General features: G+C 32.2%; 1 protein-coding gene across 1 annotated transcript; it reads right to left on the bottom strand.

Annotated features, from left to right (window-relative positions):
- Window positions 1-3,626: 3,626 nt before the first annotated feature.
- On the bottom strand, window positions 3,627-5,768 carry LOC137807099 (polyubiquitin). Its single transcript, XM_068607555.2, has 2 exons — window positions 5,515-5,768; window positions 3,627-5,227 (listed from the first exon to the last, which is right to left on the bottom strand). The coding sequence occupies exon 2, from the start codon at window positions 5,225-5,227 to the stop codon at window positions 3,854-3,856; it is 1,374 nt and encodes a 457-aa protein (XP_068463656.1). The 5' UTR covers window positions 5,515-5,768; the 3' UTR covers window positions 3,627-3,853.
- Window positions 5,769-20,899: the final 15,131 nt, after the last annotated feature.

Genomic DNA, 20,899 nt, shown 5'->3' with positions numbered 1-20,899 from the left:
TTTTTTCATAAGGATTGAGACACCCCTAAATTGTTCACCTTTAATTTATTTATATATTGCTGATAAAAAAAATAAAAAACCCAACAATTTATTAACATTGAACAAATTTTAAAAATTGTAAAGTGATTATTTGATTATGTCGTTGTGAAAAGTAACATTTTTTATAATTTGATTAATGCATGATGGGTTAAGTGGTGGGTAGGAGTGAATATTTTGCCTATGATTCGGAAAGAAATAATAATGGTGGGATTCAGAACATGAAGGCAAATGAATGTAATCCATATATGATTATTTAAGAAAAAGAACTCATACTCATAGTTAGTTTACTTACCAGAAAAGAATTGGAAAGAATGAAAAAAGAAGTTGGTGAAAAGTGAAATAAATATAAATATAAATATAAATTCAATATTCAGTTGTTTAAATTCTTTAAAAAAACATTTTATAGAAATTATGGATCCAACGTATGGTGCGTTCCATCTAAACCTGTCTCCTTGCTAGTCGCACTACCTATTTAATATCCACATAAAAAAAACTCACAAATATTTTTTAATCTAATTTTTTTTTTGAATATATTGATTGTAAAAATAATTGAAATTAGATTGTATATTAATAGAAATATTTTTTCTAAAAAAATCAAATAAATTCAACGAATAAATTATCATTTTAAAAAAATAATCTCTTTAAAAATGTATTTAGTTTTTATAAATTTTAATTAAAACATAAATTTGTAAAATTAAATGCTAAAGAAATTCAATTGTTAATATTTTTCCATCGTTAAGCTTATTATAAATAACAAATAGAGGTACAAAATTAAAATTTAATTAATATTTACATAAAAATCATTGATCCTAACTAATAAACAAATTGATGAAATCAAATTCTAAACAAGTTACGCTAAAAATATTTCTCTCAGCCATCCTTTTCAAAAATTTCAAACAAATATTCAAATAAAAATTATTAATATGGCACGTATACCACATCACAATCAATGTCACTCTGTTTAACTCTCTCATTAAAATTGGAGTTGTTAGTTATGTGCCTAGTAGCCTAATAGACTGAGCAAAATATGAAAATCACCAAGGATAATTTAGCTATTGTAATTTACAAGTGGTGGTACTCAACCTCTAATGATGGTAGATTTTTTAGTGTTAATGCATGATGTCCAACTAGAATTATTAAAGCCTTTGAATCATGGATTTTGAAGGGGAGAAGATACTTGTGAAGGATTAGACTTCAACTATCTTAATACTCAAATACCCATTGAGATTCATCAAATAAATGGAACAAGGAGATGTAGATAATTTTGTATACTCGCCTTGAATATCAAATAGTGATTTAAGCTTATGAATGATAACTATGCTCATAAAACATGACAAACCTAAATATCAATACTTCTCTAATAAATATATCAAAAGTAATATAACCTTTTTTCCTAGTTTATATCCAAGAAAAATGCATTTTCTAACCCTCTGACCTATTATTTTCGATGATAAAAGTAAAACAAACAAAAATTCAGAAACCTTTAGATCAAGAAGAGTCTTACAAAAATTCAAAATCCATGAAGTATTTCAAAAGAGTCTTAAGATGCATGAGGCAAGCCTCTTAATCAAATAAAACTGCAGGAAAAACAAAACAGGACTAAAAGATGTTTGGTAGATTAAACTGGAAGAAAAGGTTGCAAGTATGTTAAGGATATGTTGTGTTTCCTTTCTACTACAAAGTTTTACTGAAGAGTTTTAACACAAGTGCTATGATGAATAATCTCATTCCAATTATAAAAGTCATCATAGGCAAACTCTTGAGCATTATTTGCTCTAATAATTTTAACATTATGACCAAATTGATTTTTAACAAAAAAAAAGAAGATAAAATCTATCAGTAAACATCTTGTTTTAATCTTAAACTTCATAAGAAATAACTTAGTGTATTTTATAAAATTGCCAACCATAGTAAAAAGATATCTATGTTCATAATACAAGAAGTTGCAAAAGAATCCATATGCAAACATGGTAAGAGATAAAAAAAAAAACATGAGAAAAATAGTATTTACATAAAAGGAAGTTTATGTTGTTTAACTAAACGAGCATCACAAATTTTTCAATATATTGATTATATAAGAAAAGTTTTACAAATATATATTTGAAGATGTTTCAATCTATAATGCCAAATATTAAAATCATCATTTGTGTAGTTATAATTATTAATGGAAATGTAATTAACAAAAGAAGAAATGTTTAAATTTTACAAGTAATAGGAACCACTCTAAATAAATTCCTGAATCTGACAAATGCTTTAAAAAAATATTCACAATTTAACAATAAATGAAATAATAAACCAAAATAAGATCAAATTTAGGTATGTATAGTACATTCAACATTGATAAAAGTTTCAGAAAAAGTAAACAGTTCCTAAAATTATGTGCAAAAGTAGAAAGCTCTGTTTGGAGTAACATTCATCTATGTTGTGTTATGATAATAACTGTACTATTTTGTATAAATTGAATTTCTTCCTCTTTCTTGAGTTCTCCAACTTTCAACTATTTCTACCATGTCCCTGTGATCTTTCCCTTCGGTTGCGTTTTGCCCACCCATAGCATTTATCAAGATTTTTACATCAATAAGACAGTGACTAATAACAATAACTGATAAGTTGTCTTTATTGCTAAAGAATTAAGAAGAAAATTCTACTATTCTTGGAACAGGTTCCATAAGAAATATATGCTTCTTGATTAGAATGGTGAATTTCTCCAAGTCCCTTAAAAAAACATACAAATGCTCTAAATTCATGTATCTAGCCACTATCTTCATCAAATTACGACTGCATGAACAATCTGGAACGAGTCTCAAGAATTCCAATTCTTCCCATTTAAAATCAATATATATGAGATACTCATTTCCTCTTGTTTAAGAAAATGTATTTCTTGAAGAGCTGAAATTTTAAAATGATCTACTTAGAAAAAATCTTCCCCAAAAAAACATTTAAATATGAGACACCCATTTCCTCTTGTTTAATAAAATGTATTCTTGAAGAGCTGAAATTTTAAAATGATCTACTTAGAAAAACTATTCCAATTATATCTCTTGCATTGTTGGTGTAAATAGTACTTTAGGCAATCCGAACATTTAAATAGTACTTTAGACAATTCGAACATTGAAAGATCATGTAATCACGGTCCATCTATCCCACGCATCAAAGAGGGGATAATCTTGTTGTCATTCCATCAAATTGTGAAATAACAAGAATCACCCAAGATGTGAAAGGGACTGGATAGAGATTGAAGGACTGGTCCATGATACTTCCATTTTTTAAGTAACACTAAAGAAAAGCAAAATTGTAGAATGAAGGAGGAAGAAAATGGCTACAGCGGAAACAGAACATACCATAATGCAACCATGCCATTTAAACTATGTATATGATATGTAGATGAATGAAAAGTCTGATCGTGAAAACATGCAAAGACCATGTCTTCATACACACTGATACAAGCAGAAGGCTACACACAGACCATACAAAGACAATGTTACCAAAAAACACGGCCTCAAGCGGAAGGCTATCATCGAGACAATAAAACAAAAAACGGCACAAGCTGATATACACAGGAGGCTTGTTCAAAGCAACAAATCAGATAGTATGAAACACATATATAGTATATTAAAAATATTACACACACATATACACATACATATATAAAGTAATCGTTTAAGAACAATAGAGAAATACAGAGATGGCACTAGTTTTTCATTCTTTTGCTGAATTACACACACATACTAGTCTTAAAAAACATAAGAAAAACACCCAATCAAGAGCAGCAACACACGAGTTCAATTGACATTGGACAAAAGAGACATGATACTTAGAAACCACCGCGAAGACGAAGGACAAGGTGCAGGGTAGATTCCTTCTGAATATTGTAGTCTGCCAAGGTACGACCATCCTCCAATTGCTTCCCAGCAAAAATAAGCCTCTGCTGATCTGGTGGGATGCCCTCCTTGTCCTGAATCTTGGCTTTCACATTATCAATTGTATCAGAGCTCTCCACCTCCAATGTAATGGTCTTCCCTGTCAGGGTCTTCACAAATATTTGCATACCACCACGAAGTCGCAACACCAAGTGAAGAGTGGATTCCTTCTGGATATTATAATCAGCAAGGGTACGCCCATCTTCCAGCTGCTTTCCGGCAAAGATAAGCCTCTGTTGATCTGGTGGTATGCCTTCCTTGTCCTGAATCTTTGCTTTCACATTGTCAATTGTATCAGAGCTTTCCACCTCCAAGGTAATGGTCTTTCCTGTCAGAGTCTTCACAAATATTTGCATTCCACCACGAAGCCTCAACACCAAATGAAGAGTGGATTCCTTCTGGATGTTATAATCAGCAAGGGTACGCCCATCTTCCAGCTGCTTCCCAGCAAAGATAAGCCTTTGCTGGTCTGGTGGAATCCCCTCTTTGTCCTGTATCTTTGCCTTTACATTATCAATGGTATCGGAACTTTCAACCTCCAAAGTAATGGTTTTTCCCGTCAAGGTCTTGACAAAAATTTGCATGCCACCACGAAGCCTCAAAACTAAGTGCAAAGTGGACTCCTTCTGAATATTATAATCCGCCAGGGTTCTTCCATCTTCAAGCTGTTTCCCAGCAAAGATAAGCCTCTGCTGGTCTGGGGGAATACCCTCCTTGTCCTGAATCTTGGCTTTCACATTATCAATGGTATCTGAACTCTCCACCTCCAAGGTAATGGTTTTCCCGGTCAAAGTCTTGACAAAGATTTGCATGCCACCCCTTAAACGAAGCACCAAGTGGAGGGTTGACTCCTTTTGAATATTGTAATCAGCAAGGGTTCTTCCGTCCTCAAGTTGCTTCCCAGCGAAAATCAGCCTCTGCTGGTCTGGAGGGATGCCCTCTTTGTCTTGGATCTTGGCCTTGACATTATCAATGGTGTCTGAACTCTCGACCTCAAGGGTAATGGTCTTCCCAGTCAAGGTCTTGACAAAGATTTGCATGCCACCCCTGAGGCGAAGCACGAGGTGGAGAGTGGATTCCTTTTGGATATTGTAATCGGCAAGAGTGCGACCATCCTCGAGTTGCTTACCAGCGAAAATCAGCCTCTGCTGATCCGGAGGGATACCTTCTTTGTCCTGGATCTTAGCCTTGACATTATCAATGGTGTCAGAGGATTCCACCTCGAGGGTGATAGTTTTGCCTGTCAAAGTTTTCACAAAGATCTGCATCTGTACAATCACAAACTAAATCATCAAAAACAGAAACATAAATAGGCACTTCAATCAAACCACAAACCTCAATTCCTCAAAATTAAGGTGTAAAAGAAACTATACAACTTCCAACTAAAAATCAGGATATATATTCCAACACATAAAAAAAATCGATAGCAATCCAAAAGACAGCTCTATCAACACAATCAAAAGAAACAGAAAGATCGGTACGAATACGTTATTATCGATGAGATAAGCTAAAACAAAAAACTGAACCTAAGATGAGAAAGGGAGAGAAGGCATACCTTGAAAGGGGAAAAAATGAATGATCAAGAAACTGCGAGATTGGGGAATTAGGGCTGAGAGATTGAGATTGCAATAAACGATGTATGAAGGAAGAGAATTCTGGGTGGTATTTATAGCTTGGATGCGATGATTCAATGACAAAAATATCCATAAACTAACGAATAAAGACTTGCCACGTGTATGGCGGTGTTCACATCACGATAAGCATTCCATACGCAATGGATTACGTTCTTTCTACACTGCTCTGGCAAATTCTATATTTTGCTTCTTCGTTAAGGACGAATGCTTCCCTCTTAAATTAGTATCTTCGTTGAAATTTCAAAGAAAAAATATGTTTTATTTATTTTTAATTAGAGTAATTATGTAATAGTTATTAAAATAACTGAGAGTTTAAATTATATTATAAATTTATATTATATTAAATATTCAGTAAAAATGTTATAAAACAACTTATAATCACCCTTTCTCTTTTTATTTATTTTTCATTCGTAGTTAGGCTATTTAAGAAATTGATGAGTCTATTATTTGAATACCAATCCAAAATTCAACTATTGTAGCTTGAAATCTAACTTATAGTTCGAAGAACTTAACATTATTATATTAGTTTAGAAATAAATTAAATAGTTTGTTATATAATAAGAATAATTTATAAATTAGATGAACTTCATCGTATCAGTAGTCAATGCAATTACCTGTGTGCAGCCTATATATATATATATATATATATATATATATATTACCTTAATTTAATTTCTATCACTGTCTCTTTTAAAATTAAATTGTATCATTACAATAATCTTTTTTAATCTGAAAAATAATTCAATTTTTAATAATTTTGTAAATTACTCTTTAATGTTATAATAACTAATCTTTATATTTCTTCCTCCAAATTTTAGATTTGTTGGATATTTATATTAATAAACAAATTTTTATTATAAATTTATTTTTTGTTATTATAAATATTTAGAAAGATCTAAATTTAAAATAAAAACGAAAATCAATTTCTCCAGAGTATGAAAAACATACTTAATTTTTAAATTTTTTATTACCAATTTTATATTTTGTGAAACAATATATCTACGTTTAAATTGCGCATGAAAAAAAAGATATTGTTACTTAATTAATAGCAAATTTGTCGTTAAAAAATTGGGTGGAAGCATTTTTTTTTATGCATTACTTCTAAATTTTTTTAACTATAAGCCTCTTGATACAATTGATGCAAGATACTCTATTTATACCGTTGAATGTGTACTAGTTAGTTGTTTTTTTATGAAGACAATAAATATACTGCAATAATACCCAGATTAAATATATATTTTTACGTGCTTTTTTTTATTTAAAATTTTTAGCTCAATTTTTATTTGTATATCTAATGAGCATCTTTATCAGTTTTATCAGTAAGAAAAGTTGAGTCAAATAACTCATCCTAAAATTTTTTTTGCTCATTTCATTTTTTTTCTCTCCACTTTCTCTTACGAGCTCTAGTTGTTTTTCAACTAATATGAAAAATAACATTCAATTTGGTCTAAATTTAACATCTCAAAGTAGCTTATCATTATCTCCCTAAATGACAATTTTCTTGAATTATTTTGGATGAGGATTAAATTATCAACATAAATACGTATTTACAATATGTCTTAAGGATATTTCTTCAAAATCATAGGATATAATTTTCTTATATTATGCTCTTAGTATTTCTTTCGGTTCATATAATTTTGTTAAATCTATAAACTTAATTTTTTTTTCTATAAACTTAATTTTTTTTTCTTTAAAATTACATATACCAAAAGTTGTTCAATAAGAGAAATAATCATGTGAATTGTGTCCAACCTTGGAAAAGGAACAAATATCTCAAAATAATCTATACATGTATATTTTCGGAACCTTTTTGTCACTAGTTGTCCTTTAAAGTAATTAATCTCTCTATTAAACTTGTATTTGGTCTTGATACTTATTTTACATAAATATGTCTTTTTGATTGTTGTCAACTATTTTAATAACCATGTTTCATTTTTTTATATTACACAATTTTTATTACGAAGGATTTTGTCTACTTTTCACACATGGCATAACAATTCTCTAATTTCTCTTATAATCGTACCTGACATTCTCTATTATCCTATCTAAATATTATATCAAGCAATTAAACATATATACATATAATTTATATGTCCATAATACAATATTGTAAAATAAATTTATTTTTATAGAAATTTTTAAATATATACATCATAAAATAAAATAAAAAATCCAAATTTATATACTACTTCCTCAGTTTCTTATTGCATGTAGTCTCTATTCTCGTGTAATATACAATTATTACAAATTATGAAAAAATAAACACAGACAAGAAAATAGGATAAGATAATATTTATAAAACTTTTAATATAATTCTATAGCAGGTAAATGTTCAACGATCATCTCATGTCTCATAATTAATAATACAACATATTAATCAACAACCAAATATATATTCTTAATTCTCACATAACATTCATTACTCGTGTCAGAAATCCACTAACATACAATAATAGACATTTAACTATACTTTTAGAAGATTCGTGCATTGAAATTAAATTTAGAGATATGCACATGTCATATCACTAAGTTGTCCCCACAACAAAGTCTCGTCATTAGGAAAACTCATCCTCACAAGGTAATTTTTTTATTACCTACATAATATAATTCTTTCTCAAACCACAGGATAGGACATGGAAATCTTCTTCGATTCTCAACACTTAAACACCTTAATCTATATTATGTTAGTGTATCAGGAGAGCCATGATAATCTATTTCACATAGTCCAAAAATTAATACATTCCCATGACATCTCAACATGATACTCTCTCCCTGTAAATAATTATGCTTACATAACAACACATGTTATATCACAATCAAACTATCAATGATTTTCATTCACACATATACGTCCAACTCAATTTAAATACTAACAAATTGAAATTTATCAATCATAACATAATTGAAATTTATCAATCATAACATCATGCAAATGTTCAAATACAATATATTAGCCAAAGATAACAATAGAATGAAAAATAAACACATTTCAACATTAAGAGACGTTTAAACATATATTTTTATCGAAATTCAAAAAACACACTCTCGCCCAGCAAACAATTGGCTCGTTCAGCGAGTTGAGCACATGTTACAATTTAACCAACTAATATTCTACCCACACAGCCAAAGGCATCAACAAAACCAACTATTTTTGGTCGTCCAACAAACAAAATGTTTGTCCAACGACTACTCCATTGGAAGTTTTCATAAAAACACTTCGTTCAACAAAAAGTGACTCGCCCAACGACCAAATCACTAGGAGATTTCATTTAAAAGGCTTGTCTAACGAACTTAGCTCACCCATCTACCAAATCTCTTGGATTTTTAAATAAAATAACACTATAATGACAAAGTGTCCGCTCACTGGCCCTTTGAATCCGGAGATGTAGTTGCGTGTACTGATTCTCATCGAGATTGGGTTGGTCAAATGAAAGTTCGGTTCGCCCAACGATATGCTCTCGTATTTTTAATTCTCTGGGTTTCACCCAATGAGAACATTGCTTGTCCAACAACCAAACCCGTGGGATTAAATTTACCCACGCCTAGTGACCAATGCTCTCAGGTATTTAAAAATATGAAATTCACCAGAAAGAATGGGCCTCACTCAACAAGTATACACAAATCTATAGAGTTATTAATGTTGAACCAAGTGGTGTTCAAACTTTGAAGAATCCAAACCCTTTGAAGGATGTTGAAGCCTTGGTTGTGCTTGGTGTTGCTGTGCTGGTTTAGTATAGTTCTGGGGTAGTTTGAGTATTGTAATCCACCCCTTGATCGAATCTAAAGCATAAGCATCTCAATCTTTGTGAAAGTAAAATGTTTTCAAACTAAGTTAAAACAACCGATTGTTTTGTCGAAACAACCGATTGTTTATACTTAGATGTTTTGAGAAAAAGATTGAAAACTGTTTTTCAAGTGGTTAAGCTGTTAAAACCAAAACAACCGATTGATTCAAGGAAACAACCGATTGTTTGTTTTGGAACCATAACAGAAAAACTGTTTTATCTTTAACTGAGCTTTAAATGATTTAACTGCTTACGCTCCAGTCATTAAATGCTTTGACTAATCTTTTAATGCAATTTAAGAGTTTGTTAAGATTTGATAACAAACTACATCTTTGAATAAATTCAGAAAAATAGTTTTGAGAATTAATCTTTGATAAGTTTTTGCTAAGAGTTTTTGAGTTTTTTCAAAGATCTGAGATTGCTGACAGTTTGTGATTGATCAAAGTCTGTGGAATAGGATTATGCTTGTATTGATTTCAGATTATCTTCTGTAACAAGTTTAATCCTTGTACTCTGTGAAACAAGTTTCGTTTCTGGGTTTACTGAGATTGGCTGTGTGTTCTTGAGAGGATCAAGATCAGCAATCTTAGTGTTGGTGTGTTGGCCAAGAAGAGTGTGTGTCTTGAGGTGTTCAAGGTCATTCTCTTGGTTGTGTTGTAAGTGATCTAGTTGTGATTGCTTAGTGGATTTCCTCAGGGTTTCTGAGAAGACTAGATGTAGCTCTGGGTTTGGAGTGAACCAGTATAAACATCTGTGTGCAATCTCTCTATCCTTAACTCTTTAAATTCAGTTTTGTTTGTTGTTTACCAGTATAAACAACCGATTGTTTCTGTGAAACAACCGATTGTTTTTTTGGTACTGCTGTTTTTAATTGCTATTTTGGCAAACTGAATTTCTTATCAATTGTTTCTTGTGATAATTTCATTCTTGTTTTAAAAGATTGCGAAAACTCTCTTTAAACAATTCACCCCCCTCTAGTTTAAAGCCATCCTTTCTAACAATTGGTATCAAGAGCTTGGTTCTTGAAAGTTATTCAAGTTGATCCTAAAACTGTTTTTAAAATGGCTGATAGACTACCTTTTGGGGAAGGTGATTTAATTAAGAGACCACCTTTGTTTTGTGGTTTGAACTACCAATTTTGGAAAGTAAGAATGAAAATATTTATGGAATCACTTGACAAAGGAATTTGGGATGCAATTGAAAATGGTCATTTTGTCGCAAAGTTTGAAAAAGATGGTTCTGTCATTGAGAAGCCATGGTCTCAATGGACTGATGCAGAAAGCAAAAAGGCCAAATTCGATTGCATTGCCAAAAATATTATAACCTCTGGTTTAAATTCTGATGAGTTTTTCAGGGTCTCTCAATGCAAATCATCAAAAGAAATGTGGGACACCTTGGAAGTCACTCATGAAGGAACAAATGAGGTGAAGAGAGCTAGGAAGCATGCTCTAATCCAAGAGTATGAGATGTTCAGAATGCTTAAAGGAGAAACAATTGCTGAGGTGCAGAAAAGATTCACGCACATCATCAATCATCTCATGAGTCTTGACAAGACCTTTGATAAAGAAGAGCTGAACATCAAGATCTTGGAATGTCTTGATAGAGCATGGCAACCCAAGGTAAATGCTATTTCCGAATCTAAAGATCTAACATCATTAAGTGTTGCTTCTTTGTTTGGAAAACTTAGGAAACATGAGTTAGAGATGAATAAACTCAATGTTAGTGAAGACAAGCACACAAGGAGCATAGCCTTAAAAGCTTCCAAGCACAAAGAAAAACAAGAATCCAGTGATGAGGAAACCTTAGCTTGTTGTCAAGAAAATTCAGCAAATTGCTAAAGAGAAACCGCAACAAAGACAACAACAAAGATAGGTATGGAAACAAGAAATCCAATGATTTTAATTCCAATAACTATACTTGTTTTGGTTGTGGTGAGCAAGGTCATATAAAGGCAGATTGTCCAAACAAGAGCAAGGAGAAAAAGTCTAGCTACAAAGAAAAGAAAAGCAAGACAAAAAGAGTCTACATAGCTTGGGATGAAAATGAGGTGTCATCATCAAGTTCTTCATCAAGTGAAGATGAGAAAGCAAACATCTGCTTGGTTGCTAAAGATGATGATGATTCTTGTAGCTCAAGTAAGGTAAGTTCATGTGCTTCCTTAAATGAACAAAACTACAGTGAATTACTTGAAGCTTTTCAAGAAACTCATGATGAATCTAATAGATTGGTTCTTTCAAACAACCGATTGAAAAATCTTAACAGTTGGCTTGAAAAGAGAGTTAAATCACTTGAATAAGATTTGGAAAAAGCAAAAAGTGATTTTAAAAATTAGAAATACATTTCAAAAACTCTTCTTGCAAGTGTGATACTCTTATTTATGAAAATTGTGAAAACCTTGAAAAGAAAGTGCACTATCTTGTAAGTACTGTGGATAAGCTTTCGAAAGGAAAATCTAACTTTGAGAATGTCTTGGCATCTCAAAACTGTGTTTTTGGAAGGGCTGGTTTAGGCTTTAATCCACAAAACAAACAAGATAAGTTTTCAAAAAGTTTTTCAAGAAAGCCAGAAAAACAACCGATTGTTAAGACGAAACAACCGGTTGTTACATGCTTTTACTGCATGAAGAAAGGCCACTCCGTTAGATTCTGCAAAATAAGGAAATATTCAGTTCCAAGAGGTTTTATGAAATGGATTCCTAAGGGATGTGAAGTTTCTAACTGCAAAGAAAAGCCAAAAGGACCCAAATTTGTAAGGGGACCAAATCTTGTTGCTTGAAATCTTTTTATGCAGGAAAACTAAAGAAAAAGGAGGGACTGAGTCATCTGATCAAGTTCTTGAAGAAAAAGACAGTCATTGAAGCTAAATCAATGCTATGCACAAGACCTCAACAGTGAAAAGAGGCTTCTTGATCATAAAGAACATGGCTCATTGAAGAATTAACATAAGGATAAGACTTTCCTTTATTTGTTCTTAATTTCTGTTTTAAAGTTCTTTCTCGTGGTTAAAAATCTTTTTAATATGCTAAATGTCATCTGCTTTGAACTCTTTCTGTTCATGGTTAAAATTCAAAATCAGTTTTAACTGCTGCAGAAAAACAACCGATTGTTTCTTCGAAACAACCGATTGTTTTAGGTCTGATAGCACTGTGAAGAAATCTTTTTAATTACTATTTTGAATTTCTATCCGTTGCAGATCAATTCAAAGATAGAATCTTGGTCAAAGAATCTATGTTGAAACTAATCACGTTCAGAGAGAAGTTACAACAGTCATAAAGGAATATATTCCAAAATCTAGGAAATTCAAGAGCCTTAATGACTAGTCAAAGATCACATGTGAAGACCATGTGATTTTCAAATTTTTCTGACGTTTTCTGTGCAGGACAGAGTCAAGTCCTCTCTCTCTGAAAATCAGGTACCCACACATATCATTGAATGTTAATTAATTCTTCTTCTGCTATAAAATTTGGTGCAGCTGATCTCTTCCACAAGAACAACCAATTGCAACATCTCTTGCAAAAATCTATGAAGTGAGCTCTTCTCTGTTTTCTTCTTTGCCATCATGGAATCAACTCCTCCCACCTCAAAGAGAGTCAAAACTAGAGCTGTAAGGTCTGGAGGAAGGCTAGAAGGCTGGTTTTCTGGAGACAATGATCTTATTGAGAAGTATAGGTATGAAACAAGTATCAAGAAGATAAACAACCCTAAGGTTATGTGCTTTGATTGGCTGAAAAGTCAAAAGCTTGATAATGTGAGAAGGCTGCTCAAGGATCAATCTCTCAGAAAGTTCCTGGAGATGAAGGGAAACATATATCCAGATTTGGTGAGGGTGATCTACACAAACCTAAAGTTTGAGGGAAACAATCTAGTTTCTCATGTGAAAGGTGTAGACATGGAGATAACTCATGAAGTATGGACTGCTGTTGCTAGTCTCAAGTTCTCTGGCCTTAGAATCAACAAAGGAAATCTTGGAGTAGTGGAGGATTTTAACAAAATCCAATACTACAAGAGTTGCTTGAAGAATCAACATACTCAAGTGAGAACATGCTCGGTTGGAGGTCTAAAACTTGATGAAAGATTGTTTGCTCTCATTGTGACTTGGATTCTAACTCCAAGGGGGAGTAATCATTTTGTTCTTACTGAGGAAGATATGGTATATATTTTCTGTATCATGAAGAAGATCAAAATCAATTGGATCCACATCATCAAAGAGCACATGCAAAAGGCTATGAGGTTAAGTGACTATCACTATCCATATGCTGTTTTAGTATCTAAATTTCTACTCTATTTTGAAGTGAACCTTGAAGATGAAACTTCTGAGTTGGTCAAGTCAACTCAAGAGTTGAACAATGGATCACTCAGCAAAATGGGTTTTACCAAAGTAGGTGGAAAATGGATTAGCAAAGATGGTGACCATGATGCCTCAACTAGTGTTGCTGCTGATCTTGAACAAGATGAACCTGCTGATATGGATGTTTAACATGAAGATCCACCTGAAGATTATCAAGATGCTGGACCTAGTGCTGATGCTGGAAATCAGGAAGATGGAATGCCAACCATGTCTTCTTTTGAAAGATACATGGTCAATAGGCTTGATAGTTTTGGGGAGAACCAAAGGAATCTTCATGATCTATGTGTAAGCAACTTCTAGAGCATTGATAACAGGTTCAACAGCATGGATGCACGCTTCGTGACTCTAGATGAACAAATTGAAGCTGTCCAGAACCAAATCTTTGATCTTCAGTTTGTTGATGATGATGAATGAAGAAAAACAACCGATTGTTTCTTCGAAACAACCGATTGTTTTTAGGTGTTATATCTGTTTTTCAATTTTTTCTTTTCTTTTGCTGTTGCTGCCTTAATTCTGATGTAATCAAAACAATATCTTGTTTTATTTCTTCTCTTTGTCTATTTGTGAAGACAAATAGGGGGAGATATATGTTGTGTTTAAGTTTAAGTTTCTGTTTTTTAGTTGTTAAAACAGTTTGGATGAGTAATATTTTTTTGATATTTAGCTCTGAAGTTTATTACTGTTTATCTGTGCTAACCAAATATCAGAAGTTCTATGCTTTGTTCAAAATTGTATCTTGCAGGAACTGCTTCAGATTCAATCAGGTACAACACAAGCATCAGGGATTTGTCTTCATCAAATAGGGGGAGATTGTTGAACCAAGTGGTGTTCAAGCTTTGAAGAATCCAAACCCTTTGAAGGATGTTGAAGCCTTGGTTGTGCTTGGTGTTGCTGTGCTGGTTTAGTATAGTTCTGGGGTAGTTTGAGTATTGTAATCCACCCCTTGATCGAATCTAAAGCATAAGCATCTCAATCTTTGTGAAAGTAAAATGTTTTCAAACTAAGTTAAAACAACCGATTGTTTTGTCGAAACAACCGATTGTTTATACTTAGATGTTTTGAGAAAAAGATTGAAAACTGTTTTTCAAATGGTTAAGTTGTTAAAACCAAAACAACCGATTGATTCGAGGAAACAACCGATTGTTTGTTTTGGGACCATAACAGAAAAACTATTTTATCTTTGACTGAGCTTTAAATGATTTAACTGCTTACGCTCCAGTCATTAAATGTTTTGACCAATATTTTAATGAAATTTAAGAGTTTTTTAAGATTTGATAACAAACTACATCTTTGAATAAATTCAGAAAAATAGTTTTGAGAATTAATCTTTGATAAGTTTTTGCTAAGAGTTTTTGAGTTTTTTCAAAGAGCTGAGATTGCTGACAGTTTGTGATTGATCAAAGTCTGTGGAATAGGATTATGCTTGTATTGATTTCAGATTATCTTCTGTAACAAGTTTAATCCTTGTACTCTGTGAAACAAGTTTCGTTTCTGTGTTTACTGAGATTGGTTGTGTGTTCTTGAGGGGATCAAGATCAGCAATCTTAGTGTTGGTGTGTTGGCCAAGAAGAGTGTGTGTCTTGAGGTGTTCAAGGTCATTCTCTTGATTGTGGTGTAAGTGATCTAGTTGTGATTGCTTAGTGGATTTCCTCAGGGTTTCTGAGAAGACTGGATGTAGCTCTGGGTTTGGAGTGAACCAGTATAAACATTTGTGTGCAATCTCTCTATCCTTAACTCTTTAAATTCAGTTTTGTTTGTTTTTTACTGGTATAAACAACCGATTGTTTTTCTGGTACTGCTGTTTTTAATTGTTGTTTTGGCAAACTAAATTTCTTATCAATTATTTCTTGTGATAATTTCATTCTTGTTTTAAAAAATTGCGAAAACTCTCTTTAAACAATTCACCCCCCTCTAGTTTAAAGCCATCCTTTCTAACAATTAATTTGATCCAAGTGACTCAAACTGGTCTTTTAGAGCATTATCTACTTGTCTTCGAAAACAATTACTCTAATTTGAATCACTTACTCCAAATTCAGAGTTTTACTATCTTACTCATATAAACATACATCTATAATTAAACAACCATCATTTTTTTAAATTAGTTCTAAACTTATACATCGTTTAGGAACAATTAACACTTCATTAATCATACAAGTTATACTTTAACATTCGCAACCATGCTCAACCATACAAGTTATACAAGATATACTAACACATGCTCAATCAGTTCTAAACACATAAATTTTGTTTCGTATCTAACTTAGGATGTTGTTGAAAGATAAAATTAGTATCGCATACCTAATTGGATATCCCAAAAAAGTTCCAACTTCAAAATACATAAAGATAACATAACCTACACTACAAAGTCTTCATTAATAATCAGATCACATCACTATAACTCTAAACTAGCATTTTACATCACGTTACATGAGTGAATATGGCGGCACATGGGGTGTATTTGGGTTTGGCACAAGCCCAAATTATACTACATACACCCTCATCTAGCTTATTCTTCTATTTGAACCCCCAAAGTGAGCTCAATTTATTTACTTAAACTATTCTTGTAAAAGGACTAGAAGGAAGAACAGGTTATATTTCAGTCCATGTTTGGTTATTCTGCTGAGGCTCTTCAAAGGTTTGGTGGGATCTTGTCTTTGTATGCTAGGTGTGAAGTGTTTGTGGTATCCTTGGTCATGTCCTTGTTGAGTGGGGTTGTATCATTTTGTTTTAATGAGTAATGATGTATTGGAGTACTTTTGATATTGATAAGATTTGTATGATTTGAGGTCACAAATTTAGGATTATATGTGAACCATTGTTTGATTTGTGTATTAATTTTTGACAACAACTACAAGAAAAAAAAGTTTTAACGAAGGTTAATATAACCCCAAGAATGGAATTAATTAACGGAGGTTCTTTTAACCTTCGTTAAGTTCTAAATGTTTATTCTAAAACCTCGTTAAAATAACGGACACTTTTTTATTTTCTAACCTTTGGTAAGTTCCAAAAGTTAATTCTAAAATCTCAGCAAAATAACGAAGATATTTTTAACCTTTATTAAGATCCAAAGGTTTATTCTAAAACTTTAGAAAAATAACTCATGGTATTTTATGGAGGCTTTGAAATCCATGATATTCTATGAAGGTTCTTAAACCCATGGTTTTAATGGGGGTTTTGAAAGACATTTCTTGTGCTTTAAAAAATCCTTGTGTAACATTTTTCCCAGAGATGGTTTAACGGAGGAAACTACAATCCTAGGTAAATGAATTAATGGAGATTTTAACCTTTGGTAATGTAAAATTAAACCCCATTAAAACCATTTTTTTCTTGTAGTGACCTATGTTGTATCAGAGATCTTTTTGTTTCACTAATGGTCTAAGTCATATAGATATTAGGTGGTGAGAGACTTAGGGGGGAAAGGGTCTTCCACATCATGACATATGTAAATACACAACTTGGATAGTATTAAAATTACCTTGATCCATTACTCTTGGGTTCACTTGTTAATCTAAGTTTTTTATTAAATTAAATGTCATTCTCTCGTGAGACATGTTTGATACGGTATTTCAGAATGCGTGAGTTCATATTCTACTTATTGAATATCCTTGATGTATAGATCCATAAGTGATTTATATGGTTGTTGGATTTTGATATTTGAATGAAATTGAATTATTGTAATTTCTTAATTAAAATATATCATTCAATATATAGTGTCTTTACACTTGAAAATTTATTTCAATAGAGAGAGAGAGAGAGAGAGAGAGAGAGAGAGAGAGAGAGAGAGAGAGAGAGAGAGAGAGAGAGAGAGAGAGAGAGAGAGAGAGAGAGAGAGAGAGAGAGAGAGAGAGAGAGAGAGAGAGAGAGAGAGAGAGAGAGAGAGAGAGAGAGAGAGAGAGAGAGAGAGAGAGAGAGAGAGAGAGAGAGAGAGAGAGAGAGAGAGAGAGAGAGAGAGAGAGAGAGAGAGAGAGAGAGAGAGAGAGAGAGAGAGAGAGAGAGAGAGAGAGAGAAACAATTATAGAAATCATGGTAATTTCAATACTACATAGATCGTGCATCTACATATATCACGGTGTGTAAGAACACTTGCTCAACTTTTCATCGTCATCACATGATATCTTAGTCTTTGTAACTTAAATCGTCAGTGTGAAGTAAAGAGATATATGCTAGAATAATGGTTTCAATACTTAATACATAATCAAAATAACAGTTCACAAATTAGCCCAATTGGATAACCTGATTTTCATACTATATACATCATTTAAGAATTTCACAAATTAATTTACTATACAAACTAATATTTACTTTATATTTATAAAAGTATTCATACATAATTCAATTCATTGAAGAGACAAAAAAAGTTCTCTTTTTAGCTTGAGTGAGAGTGATCTTACTTGAGCTCAAGAGCAAAAATTTAGCTGATAGTGGCTTTTTGGAGTTGTTTTCGGTTGAGCAAGAATCTATAAAAATAAGTTTAAATGCAAATTTATTTCACTTGAGCGATAATTATCTCACATTAGCAAAAATATTAGAAAATTAACCTCTACAAGAGCATAACCCATTTTTAAAGTTGTATCTGAAACCATTTTAACAAATACAAGTATCGAGTGTAGTAATCTAACACAAATACGTTAATACACAACAAATTTGATTCATTCAACTACACAAATTTCATTTCAAAACTCAAATACTAAAAACATATTAAAAAACACACAACCTCTCCTAGAACATCAAGAAATGTGACCATACACTTTCTAAAACCCAAATTCTTTGTGTTAAGTTCTACCAAAAACATAATTAGATTCAAAGCTAAAGTAAGGTACCCAAGCATAACATAATCTCAGTACATCATAAAAAAAAAATTGAGATCATCACTTTTATCAATTGACTCCACCAAGACTGATGAAAAACTCATACGAAAAAATAGAGAACAAGAAATCTTTAGAGTAAATCACAGTTTTATGTTTGAAAATCTGATCATATAAGATTGATTCCTAATTCCTCAACTACTCTAATAGGCGACCAAATTTTTGAAATATTAAAGGGAGAAAAAAATGGATAATCTTTTGGATGGAGGATTTTAAAATTGTAAAGGATTCTTATACAAGAAATTTCATGTTTATCTTGTGGATATTTATTTTACATGGATTAAAATTAAGAAATAAATTTTGAGTTACACATGAATTTTATTTACTATTTTTACATAAAGATTTTAGCTAATGTTATTATTAAAAAATTGAATATGAAAAATATGGCAATTGTTTTGGGGTTGCGAAAAGCCTAAGCTATTATTGAGTCCCCTTTGTCTCATTCGTCCACACACTGCAATTATAATTTATTTTGTCAATTGATGAATGTTATATTCATTTATTTGTTTTATTTATTGACAAAGTACTTTAGAAAACATTGATAAATAAATACAATAGATGTAAACAATTGTGGTTGAAAAAAATACATGAATGCTTAAATGATAAATGAGTAAAAAGTAAATGTTTATAGTTTTGAAACCTATGATATATTACGGAGGTTGTATAATGATGAAACCCTGAATGATTGAGCATCCACTAAGCTAGCCCAACCTTCTAGAAGGATGACCGGGAGCATGACACAGGACTCAGGGCTAAGTCAAACTCATTCCATAGCAAGTGACTCGGAGCCCATTATGCCTCAAAGGACTACCAAGAGCAGAGCACAAATTATTGGACCTGAGCACCAACTATTTTCTCTGTTTTGTATTTCTGTAGAATAGGATTTAAATAGCATAAATTGGGCTTATACCAGGCCCAAATTAAACCTAGCTTATAGAAAAAGTCCCCCATGTGTCGCCCAAGTCACACCTCTCACATTAAGCACATGCTTAAATGTGAGAAACATGACTCTCCTAGATCCACTATTAGTAGTGCCTAATTAGAGGCTTAGTTAAGCTTAATTTGAATTTTAATTTCCCTCCCTTTTCTAATTCACATGACACCTTAGGCTATAAATAAAGTGTCTTGCTTCATGTAATGGACACTAGAATTTGAGTAAAGAAACTTTGTTGGAGTGAATCTCTGAGTAGCTATTTTTCCTCTGAGTCTTATCTTGCCAAATAGTGCTTCGAGTGGCAACTTCCTTCATAACTCATCTTGGAGCTCTCCTCCCCCAAGTGGCATGAATCTACCACCCTTCCACCACCATGGATGTCTATAACAACATAAGTCTTCCATTCCTCTTATCTCTTTTCACTCTCTTCCAATTTCGTCAATTGTCTCTTATTTTGAATGTGTAATTTCCGTTTCAATTTTTTCATTGTGGGTGTCTTTTCCTTTTGCTAATTGAATTGAACCTTCACACTTACTTAAGCACTTGTTAAGTTCGTGTCTAGTGGCGGTCCTCCCTTAGTCTTCACCATATTTTGTAATCAAAATCCTAATCCAAGAGAAACCAAAAAATCGATGTTTGTGTTTACTAAATCATCTCACATCATGAAACTTATGGTGTTTTACAGAGGTTTTGAAACCTATGACATTTCACAGAAGTTTTGAAACCTATGATATTTTACGAAAGTTCAGAAACCTATGCTATTTTATGGAGGTCCTGAAACCCATGGTATTTTACAAATGTTTTGAAACGCATGATATTTTACGAAGGTTCTGAAACCTATGATACTTAACGGAGGTTTTGAAACCTATGGTATTTTACATATGTCTTAAAACCCATTGTATATTATGTGGGTTTAAAAAAACCCGGGGAACATGTTCCTTAGAGGTGGTTTAGCGGATGAAACTGCAACCCTGAGTAAATTACTTAATAGAGGGTTTTGTTAGAATTATAGGGCTAAAACAAGAGGGGGTGAATTGTTTTTGAAAGATTTTCGCAAGTAATGAAGGTAGAGTGAAAGGCTATGAAGAATTAATCAATGGAAAATTTGTTCAGCCAAATATAAAACTGCTTTTAAGCTTGATGCAGAAAATCAATCTATTGTTTTTAAGAAACAACCAGTTGTTTTTATCAGCAGTTTATAAAAACAAAGTTAAAGCAGTTTAAAGAGTGTAAGGATAGAGAGATTCACACAGAATGGTTATACTAGTTCACTCAACACCTCAGCTACATCCAGTTCTCAAAAGCCACTGACAATACACTATGTAATCAACCCTAGATTACAAGCTACACACACCATGAGTAATGATCTTTAACT

Source organism: Phaseolus vulgaris, chromosome 3 (assembly GCF_051622355.1).
Source record: "Phaseolus vulgaris cultivar YP4 chromosome 3, ASM5162235v1, whole genome shotgun sequence".
NCBI classification, from domain to species: Eukaryota; Viridiplantae; Streptophyta; class Magnoliopsida; order Fabales; family Fabaceae; genus Phaseolus; species Phaseolus vulgaris.
This window is presented reverse-complemented; position numbering and strand designations above follow the sequence as displayed.